General features: G+C 46.8%; 1 protein-coding gene across 1 annotated transcript; it reads right to left on the reverse strand.

Moving 5' to 3' along the window:
- Positions 1-628: 628 nt before the first annotated feature.
- On the reverse strand, positions 629-1,034 carry LOC125555933. Its single transcript, XM_048718738.1, has one exon. It carries the CDS (start codon positions 820-822, stop codon positions 661-663), a length of 162 nt encoding a protein of 53 aa, XP_048574695.1. The 5' UTR covers positions 823-1,034; the 3' UTR covers positions 629-660.
- Positions 1,035-10,815: the final 9,781 nt, after the last annotated feature.

Consider the following 10,815-nt stretch of genomic DNA (forward strand, 5'->3'; position numbering starts at 1 on the left):
ATCATGCATCTTTGAAAGGTAGCCGTAGGTGCATTACATAAACCAAAAGGCATACTCTATAAGCAAAGGTACCGAAAGGGCAAGTAAAAGTAGTCTTTTATTGGTCCTCAGCTGACACGTGTATTTGAGAGAAACCAGAGTAACCATCTAGAAAGCAAAAATGTGTATGTTTGGATAATCTTTCTAGCATTTGATCAATAAAAGGTAAAGGGTAATGATCTTTTTAGTAGCTTTATTTAATTTGCGGAAATCAATTACCATCCTATAAACTGTAATAATTCTTTGTGGAATCAATTCATCTTTATCATTAGGAACGATAGTAATACCTCCCTTCTTAGGGACACAATGGACATGGCTTACCCACTGACTATCAGCAACGGGATAAATTATACCTGCTTCAAGGAGCTTTAATATTTCCTTTCTTACCACTTCTTTCATCTTAGGATATAGCCGTCGTTGGTGATCAATAACTGGTTTGGCGTCTTTCTCCAAATTTATTTTGTGTTGACATAGAGTGGGACTAATGCCCTTAAGACCATCAAGAGTATATCCAATAGCAACACGGTGCTTCTTCAGAGTTTTCAATAATTTCTCTTCTTCATGCTCTGAAAGGTTAGCACTAATAATAAGAGGCTAAAAGTAGGCAAGACTGGGGAAAGGTTAGTTGGGTACCTTGGAATGGAGGGGAACGGCGGCCCTGGGAGATTCCGAGCCGTCGTCGCCGTCTTGGAAACAGTCGGGGTCGGCGTTGAGGCCCCGGAGGAGGAAGAATCCGGCGACGGTGGCGGAGAGGAAGATGAGTATCACCCTCAGCGGGCACATTTTCCTCCTCTTTCGCTTCTTGCCTAGCTCCGGAACCAATTAAGCGAGAGGAATCCGAAGCGAGATGAAGATCTCGGGAGGCAATTTGCTCCTCGGGAGAATCGAATGGAGTGGAATCCGCTGAGGACGCAACTGGGATCGGGGGCGCGGCTGGAGGAGGAGGAGCAGATGGGAAATGTCAAATGTGGGGTGGGAGGAAGAAGACGGGGGGGAACCCGCCCCGGTTTTATCGTGCGGGAGCCAGGACCGAAACAGCTGGGGAGGCCGGATGGCCCCGGGCCCGCGCGCCAGAGGCCCGTAACAGCTGACGACAGCGAGACCCGGTCGGTAGAGTTCTAGAGTGCGTGCCACTAGTCGTGTTGACGGGGTTTTTACACCACACGCACACACGTTCTCGTTTGACGCTTGGGAATTTTTAATTTTTTTGCGGGGGTTTGACACTTGACATCGTGCGTGCCATTTTGAACGGGCAAGCGGCCAAGCGCAATGACCTTCTCGTCGGCCTCTTTGGTTTAAGGCATTTTTAAAAAGGATTTTAAAGAACTCCAGTCCATATAATGTTTTTTTGTTTGTTTAAATTTTATTTGGTCCAAAGGAATGAATCCTCCACACACACACACAAATCTCCTGTGAGCTGCTTTCATGGATCTCGAGTGCTGGCCTACAGTTTGTATGCGTGCATGGCAATGACTCGGACGCCCGGAAACCCTCCTTGGTTTGCTTTCAATTTACGGAATGGAAAACTGACTGCTAGACCCTCTGCAGAATGTTGGGTACCGTATTGAATGGCTTATTACGTCTGGACCGCATGGTCCAAAACTCCAAATATAAGCAGACAATTTGAGGATCAGCATTGAAGATGCCATTATACATTATAGTTCCACATGATTCCTAGCCCAGAGATGCAATTTCTTGAAAAAAATCCTTTGAGTCTATGATACCCATAAAAGAAAACATTAACATGGACTCAATCTCTATAAACATCAAGGACCTTCCCATGACCATGTCCACTCCCTCTCTTCAAGCAGCCGACGTTGCCACTTTATGGTTTAGCGTGGAGTTCGTAATATTTGAGAATACCATAAGAAATAAAAGTTACATCATAATTAACTTGTCATGAGAGTGCTCTTTTCATTGGACATTGTGATGCAACTTGAGGAGTGGCATTGGTAGGCGGGGTTGTATCAACGATAGGGATGTTATCCACATCAGAAACATGGCTTTATATCGGAACAAAAAAAAACAGAGACATCAAATCCAACTGGAGGATTTGGTCGCTTTGTCTCCAACTAAGCCAAGGTCGTCGGAAACTAGAGATACATATCTCAATTCAAGAGGTGTTTCTATTGGGGAAGGTTGATCCAAAGAGTTTTCCCTTGGCGACTTGGCGACGCTGATGACGAGAAAGAGGATCACATAAACAAAGATCATATACTTGAGGAAACCCATGTCGGATGAGCAACACTGACAATGGCATAAGACCCAACTAACGGACATGCCACATTCAAACAAGAGAAGCTAAATGTGGATAAAGAGGGCACACTCCTCAGCCTCATCTATACAAGGAAACTAGAGGCGGGGCCGGCAGGAGATTATCCTAACAGATACATGCACATATATGTTCAACACCCTCCCGCAGTCGATACGTCACCAGTGACGCATAGACTGGACTGGAACTCCTCAAATGTAGGCGTCGGTAACCCCTTCGTCATGACATCGGCAAACTGCTGAGTGGTAGGAACATGAAGAACGCGGATGTGCCCAAGAGCCACCTGCTCTCGCACGAAGTGAATGTCGAGCTCAATGTGCTTCGCGCGACGATGATGAACGGGGATGGCGGAGAGGTAGACCGCAGATACATTGTCATAGTAGACAATGATGGCCTTCGGACATCAAGAAGCAACTCCTGAAGAAGCTGTCGAAGCCACGAGCACTCGGCGACGGCATTGGCCACAGCACATACTCAGCCTCGGCACTTGAGCGGGATACCGTGGGTTGTCGTTTAGACGACCACGATATAAGCGAGGGCCCCAGGTAGACGCAATAGCCTGATGTCAAGCGTCGCTTGTCCGGACAGCCAGCCCAATCGGCGTCACTGTAGGCGACCAGGTCAGTTGAGGGCGAAGCCGTCAACTTAAGACCTAGAGCCGTGGTGCCGCGGATGTACCGAAGAATCCGCATCACCAGGTTCCAGTGAGTGTTTAAAACGTGTTTAAACACATTTTTCAGGGGTATATCCTTCACAAGGACAAGCAGAGCATGATATCCATGACAGGATATAACATAGAAAACCCTTTAGGTAAGAAGAGAGAAATTTCATGATATTACCCATACAAAGGTGTTTGGATAATTGATAAGGAAAATTTAGCATTGTGCTACAAATGTTCTTACTGATGATAGGAGTACCAGATACATGCTTCGAGATAGCATTGACATGGTTTTCAAGCAAAGGTCGGACTTTGCATACACAAAGGATTCATCAGGAACAACTTATAAAAGAAGTCTGACGATTTCCTCATGGAAGAATCGCTAAGCTTGCTAAAAAGGAAACTATAACAATAGGTCCTCCGGCCAGGTGTGCTAGGCATGACATTACCTTACCGGGTCATATAAAGACCAATGTTATAACTCTTGGAAATATGTCCCAACCATCATATCTGACCGAGAATCAGATCCGATTGATGTCAGGATACCTCAGACTCGTGATTCCCGAGAAGGAAAGGGGCAACACAATTAACGAGATGGAGTTGCAAGATTCTCGGGAAATGGGCTATGGAAGCAAGTTGAATCATGAGTTCATCATTAAACCAATGACAGGATGAGGAAGTGGCTGATGAACTTAGCGGCAATTCATTGAGATCTCCAAAAGATGGATTTCCATAGTTGTGTGAACAAGGACATAACATTTGCCGGATCAAATGATATAATGAGGTATGCTCGACGGAAACATACACAATTAAGCATTGGTTGAAAGGTGCGCCCGAAATATGGGCTTAGGTAGCACAAACAATGTTAGAATGGCGATTCGATAACCAATGGTCTAAGAATGAAATGTTGACCATTAACATCAAAGCAATAAGGTTGCTAGAAGTTTTAAAATTACTAGTACATATGTCGGTATTCCTGTTAGGAACAACACGGGGACCAAGAAAGGAATGGTGATGGTGAAGTATCACTTATATCAAGAATTCTCAAGAGGTGGTGAGATTCTCATGACATTCCTGACATAAAAGATGGTAATACTCCAAGGTAAGAAGAACAATTGATGGATAGCAAGGATCTCAAGGTATATCACAAAGCACGAACAAGTTTGTGTTGAACGATAGGCAATAAAGTGGTCGATGATAACACAAATCATCGAGAGCAAAGGGTGGTATTTCTCATCAAGAATTCGATAGATATCTTGGAAGAGCTCAGAATGTTGATGATGTTCACGACACATTTGTCGCGAGATTTCATGAAGATGTAATCAATCGGCGACGACATCAAGTCAAAGGAATGATGAGGCGAAAGATTATTGGATCCAAGGGTATGACACAAACTCGAAATCAAGCTTGGTGTTCAAGGAGAAATGATACGACGAGGAAGATCAACGTAAGCTTAGCTCATCGTCGAAAATTGTGCTTCGGGAAAAAGAACCAGGTAGCACAGTTAAAACTAGGCACAATAATGATATAGCCGATCATGCTAGGAATGACTTGAAGGATTATTAAACTCGTAAGCAATGAAAATTACTTAGAGTTATTGAATCAGAGTGCAGAATCGATTCACTTATCGGTGTTCTCGGTTGACAAACAACCCAGAACCCATGAAGTGACAAAGACAGGGTAAGGTAGTACTCCATCAAAATTTCATAAGATGTAGTGCAATGGCCTGATATCCTCGAGATACTAGGGGTAATACTCGAAGGTAGATCATAATAGAGGTTGGGCAGGCATATTGACCTGTAGAAGACAAGTGATTTAACTTGTCCAAGAAATGGGACCAAAGAAGAACAATCATGGTCGGAACCACGGCTGCAAAGGATCAATTCACCGATACCAGATGATATTATATCAAGGAAATAGTTACTATTACAAGAAGCTCCCATGATAAGTTCCACATCGTGTCCATGGGCATGAACACAAAGTTCAAGGTCGACTCCCACTTCTTCAATGTATAACCTTCCATTCACTTCTCGTTTTTCAAAAATGGCATTAGTTGTTGAAAGTTTTAAATGGTGCAATACCAGATAAGTATGACCCGTGAAAACTTTCGGGTCCACACAGATTAGGGAAGGCATTGGTTCAACCCATCGGGGCATCTTAGGAACAAATACCACAAACGTCAGGACCAATTAGCACATGCTTGAAGCAGAGCATGATTGACAAAGCAGAGGATACAATTTACTAAAGGCATTATATACCCGTGGAAAGGCTCACAAGGTTATTAAATATGAAGGACGATGTCGGATGAAATCCAACAATGGATCGGGCGATCCACAACGGAGCCAATGTGAGTATCGGTACTCAATCAGAGGAAGAAAGAATGCAAGGGCATCAGATTATAGAACATCTGAATAATTCGATGCTTAGTTAACAAAGGAATTATGATTTCCAAAACGAAGGATCAGAAGCAGATGCTCTGATCAAGGATGGATAAACTGAATAGACCAGAGGTACAATCAACGACAAATAGTTTGGTCGAGAACCAGCTCATGTTCAAAATGACGTCTGAGCCGGAAAGATAATTTATAAGGGTCGATTGATGATTGTGTGCATTCGCACACATGTTGAATCAATAGGATCAGAATGGCGGTGTCAAAAGATACTAGTGAATATTGCTAGTGATTTGGGAGCATCCATAATGTAAGCATACAAGTATTTGCAGAGCAATAGTTTGAAGAGGATGCTCAGAAGTTCGGATATTATTTCAGAGTATCTTATGAAGCATACGAACAACTGGGGATGAACAGATACTCAATAAGCGCGAGGAATTTTCAATAGGGGTATTCATGTGGTAAAGAACTACAAGGCAGTAAGCTTACAGGATTTCGGAACAATGGAGAGCAATTTAGGGCATCTTGTAATAACAAGAGCAACTGAGGATGAAGGTATGAACGACAATTGTAGGTAATTATCCATAAGGCTATATCGGTGGTAGGGGATTGTAAAGTCGGTGGGCACAAGGGTCTCGAGAAAACCTCGGAGAGTATCATCGGAATCTTCTGGTGTAGCAGACGATCATCTGTAATATGGGGCTCTCTGGGAGGAAGTAATTACGAGAACCTAGAGTTAGAGTTAGCAAATTCGTTTAACCCAAGTAGAAGAGAGTCAGAGCCCCAGAGTATAGACGAGGAATAAAAGATCCTAATGCCACCCAATGGCGACGTGGGCCCGTAAGGCACACAACCATGTTAGTAAAAAGTTTTGTAATGTCTAGACTCGACTTCGGCCAAGGAGTGGGGAAGGGGGATTCCTACAGGCAGTCGGCTCTGATACCAACTTGTGACGCCCCCAATTTGACCATACACTAATCATACACGCAAATGTGTACGATCAAGATCAGGGACTCACAGGAAGATATCACAACACAACTCTACAAATAAAATAAGTCATACAAGAATCATATTACAAGCCAGGGGCCTTGAGGGCTCGAATACAAGAGCTCGATCATAGACGAGTCAGCGGGAGCAACAATATCTGAGTACAGACATAAGTTAAACAAGTTTTCCTTAAGAAGGCTAGCACAAACTGGGATATATATCGAAAGAGGCGCATGCCTCCTTCCTGGGATCCTCCTAAACTACTCCTGGTCGTCGTCAGCGGGGCTACACGTAGTAGTAGGCACCTCCCGAGTAGTAGTAGTCGTTGACGGTGGCGTCTGGTTCCTGGGCTCCAACGTCTGGTCGCAGCAAACGGGTATAGGAAAGGGGAAAAGGGGGAGAAAAGCAACCGTGAGTACTCATCCAAAGTACTCGCAAGCAAGGAGCTACACTACATATGTATACATTGGTATCAAATGGATTAAGGGTATCATATGTGTACTGAACTGCAGAATGCCAGAATAAGAGGGGGATAGCTAGTCCTATCGAAGACTACGCTTCTGGTAACCTCCATCTTGTAGCAGAAGAAGAGAGTAGATGGTAAGTTCAGCAAGTAGCATCGCATAGCATAATCCTAACCGATGAGCTACCTTCGTCACCCTGTGAGAGAGCGATAACCGGTTGTATCTGGCACTTGGAAGGGTGTGTTTTATTAAGTATCCGGTTCTAGTTGTCATAAGGTCAAGGTACAACTCCGGGTCATCCTTTTACCGAGGGACACGGCTATTCGAATAGATCAACTTCCCTGTAGGGGTGCACCACATTTCCCAACACGCTCAATCTCCATTGTCCGGACACACTTTTCTGGGTCATGCCCGGCCTCGGAAGATCAACACGTCGCAGCCCTACCTAGGCACAACAGAGAGGTCAGCACGCCGGTCTAAATCCTATGGCGCAGGGGTCTGGGCCCATCGCCCATTGCACACCTGCACGTTGCGAGGGCGGCCGGAGAGCAGACCTAGCAACCTCCATTAGAAAGGAAGTTGTGTTACGCGGTCCAACCCGGCGCGCGCCGCTCAGTCGCTGATGTCACGAAGGCTTCGGCTGATACCACGACGTCGAGTGCCCATAACTGTCCCCGCGTAGATGGTTAGTGCGTATAGGCCAGTGGCCAGATTCAGATCAAATACCAAGATCTCGTTAAACGTGTTAAGTATCCGCGAACGCCGACCAGGGCCAGGCCCTCCTCTCTCCTAGGTGGTCTCAACCTGCCATGTCGCTCTGCCACAAAGTAACAGTCGGGCGCCGTCGGGAACCCAGGCCCACCTCTACCGGGATGGAGCCACCTGCCACTTCAGCCCCCAACTCCGAACAGTACCACAGGTAATGTATCAGTGTAAATTATATAGTATATGCCCGTGATCACCTCTCGAAGTGATCACGACCCAGTAGTATAGCATGGCAGACGGACAAGAGTGTAGGGCCACTGATGGAACACTAGCATCCTATACTAAGTAGTAGGATAGCAGGTAAGGGTAACAACAGTAGTAGCAAGGACAGGCTATGCAACAGTATAGGATTAACTGAAAGCAGTAACATGCTACACTACTCTAATACAAGCAGTATAGAGAAGAATAGGCGATATCTGGTGATCAAGGGGGGGCTTGCCTGGTTGCTCTGGAAAGAGAGAGGGGTCGTCAACACCGTAGTCGTACTGGGTAGCAGCGGCGTCGGTCTCGGTGTCTAGCGAGAGAAGAGGGGGAAGAAACAATAAATATAATGCAAACAAATGCATGACGATGCATGACATGACAAAGCGTGATGCTAGGTGTGCCCTAACGCGGTATGAGGTGGTACCGGTGAAGGGGGGAAACATCCGGGAAAGTATTCCCGGTGTTTCGCGTTTTCGGACAGATGAACCAGAGGGGGAAAGTTGCGTGTTCACCATGCTAGGGATGCGTGGCGGACGAACGTGCTGCGTATCCGGATTCATCTCGTCGTTCTGAGCAACTTTCATGTACAAAGTTTTTTCATCCGAGCTACGGTTATTTTATATTGATTTTAAAAGATTTAAATCATTTTTAGCGTTTAATTAATTATTTTAATAGAACATTATCCAGAACAGTGAAAGGTGATGTCAGCATGACATCACCATGACGTCAGCAGGTCAAACCTAGCTGACCAGAGTCAAACCTGGCATGTGGGTCCAGTGGGCCCACCCGTCATAGACTCAGGCTAACTAAACAGGTTTGATTAGTTTAGTTAATTGATTACGTTAATTAAACAAGATTAATTAAGTTAATTAATCCTTTAATTAATTAATTAGTTAATTTAATTAATAATTTTATTTATTATTTATTTTTACTTCTTTTTTTTCATTTTCGTTCTGGGGGCAGGGCCCCGCTTGTCATTGGCCCTAGGAGCCTTAACGGGCACGGGCACGCGTTAACGGGCGGTGGTATGGGCGCCCAAACGGACGGGTGCCCGAGGGGGCACCGAGCAGGCCCGACGCATGCCGGCGCCGGCGCTGGCCAGAGCCAGGGGAGGCGACGGAGGGGGGGAATGACCACGGCGGCGGAGGTGGCTGCGGCAGGGAGCCGTATGGCGGTGGCGGGGCAACGCGGGGTCCACGGTGACCTACAGGGGCGCGGCCACGGTGGGCGTGCACGGGAAGGAGGCCGCGGGCGTGCCTACAGGCGAGGCGCGTTAGGAACGGGCGTGCGCGGCGCAGTCATGGGCGAGCAGCGGCAGCAGAGCAACGGGGCCGACGAGCGGGGCGGCTATAGCGAGTGAAGGGGGAAGGGTCCGCGAGCGCGAGCGGAAGTGGGAGGGCAGAGGCAGTGGCGCGCAGCGGCGAGCAGGGGCCGCGGGACGAGCGAGCGGCGGTTGCGGGGCGCGTCAAGGAGCGGGTGTGCGCGGCTACAGGCGCGGTGCGCGCGCCGATAGAGGCGGCGTCAGGCGCGGGGTGCCATTGCAAGCAGGGGAGGAGGAGGAGAAGGGGCGCTCACGGTGGCCGTAGAGTAAATGGCAGTGGGCGTGAGGAGGAGCCGGGGACGGGCGGCGTGGCGATGGCGGTGCGGTGGCGAGCGCTGGCACCGGGTATCGGCTCGGGTGCCGATCGAGATCTAGCGGGAGGGGAAGATCTGGCGAGGTGGTCCTCCGTGCGGCGGCGACAGGGGCGACGGGCGGCGAACATCAAGGCACCAGGGTGCCGCTTGCCTGCCCTGATCCAGATCCAGCGAGGGAGGGGGATCGTGGGGAAAGAGAGAGAGAGCGAGTGGGGGAGTGGTGTGCGTGGGGGGTTAGGGTTTCGGGTGAGAGGGGGATATGGGGAGTGGCCGGCGTGGTGGCCCAGTTGGGCTGCAGGCGTGTTGGGCCAGAGCCCGGGGGTTCTTTTCCTCTCTTTTTTGTTAGTTTTATTTTCTATTTTGTTTCTTTTCTTTTTATTTATTTTTCTTTTACTGTTTTACTTTTAGTTTTCTTTTCTTTTAGTTTTATAAAAATTATCACTAGCACCTAAGTTAATACTTTTAAAAATACTACTGCCACATTAATTTTCAACCCAAATTAAAATAGTTTAATATTTTATAAAATTCAAAAGGCATTTATTTTAATATTTTAACCTCTATTTTAATTATTTTGAACACTTAAACATTTTATTAAATTTAGGTTTCTCCACCATTATTACCCATGATTTATTTAACACCTTTACAACCTTTTAGTTTTGACTTTTGAAAACTTTAAATGTTTGACTTGATTTTGAATTTGAATTTTGAATTGGTTTTGAACTAACGCGAGATTAGCAACAGTAATTAAGGTGACAAGGCATGACTAACAGGGAATTACCGTCGCTTAAATATCCGGGCGTCACAGGCGCGGCGAGGGCGCCGAAGCCAGGGGAGGCCCAGGCGCACTGCAGGGGGCCCGAAGCCGGGAGGGGGCCCGAGCGCAAGTGATCGGCCTCCCCTAGGAGCACCGAGAGGCATGGGTGACGATGGTGAGTGAGCTGGCGGCGGTTCCTGGTGAAAGGGAAAAGATATCTCGTCAAAGTAAACGTGCCGTGAAGTGAAAACTCGGTGGGAAACCGGATCATAGCAACGATAACCTTTGGCGTTTGGTGGGTATCCGAGAAAGATGCATGCCACGGAGCGAGGTGCGAGTTTATGAGGAGTAGTGATGCTAGGATAATAGAGACACCCCAAAACATGAAGATTGTCATAGGAAGGTGGGCTACCGAAGAGGAGATGATGTGGTGCAAAGTTCCCATGAGCACGACTCAGACAAAGGTTGACGAGGAGAGAGGTGATACGTCTCCAACGTATCTATAATTTTTGATTGTTTCATGCTATATTATATTCTGTTTTGGACATTATTGGGCTTTATTATACACTTTTATATTATTTTTGGGACTAACCTATTAACCGGAGGCCCAGCCCAGAATTGCTTCTTTTGCCTATTTCAGAGTTTCG

Source organism: Triticum urartu, chromosome 5, assembly GCF_003073215.2.
Source record: "Triticum urartu cultivar G1812 chromosome 5, Tu2.1, whole genome shotgun sequence".
NCBI classification, from domain to species: domain Eukaryota; kingdom Viridiplantae; phylum Streptophyta; class Magnoliopsida; order Poales; family Poaceae; genus Triticum; species Triticum urartu.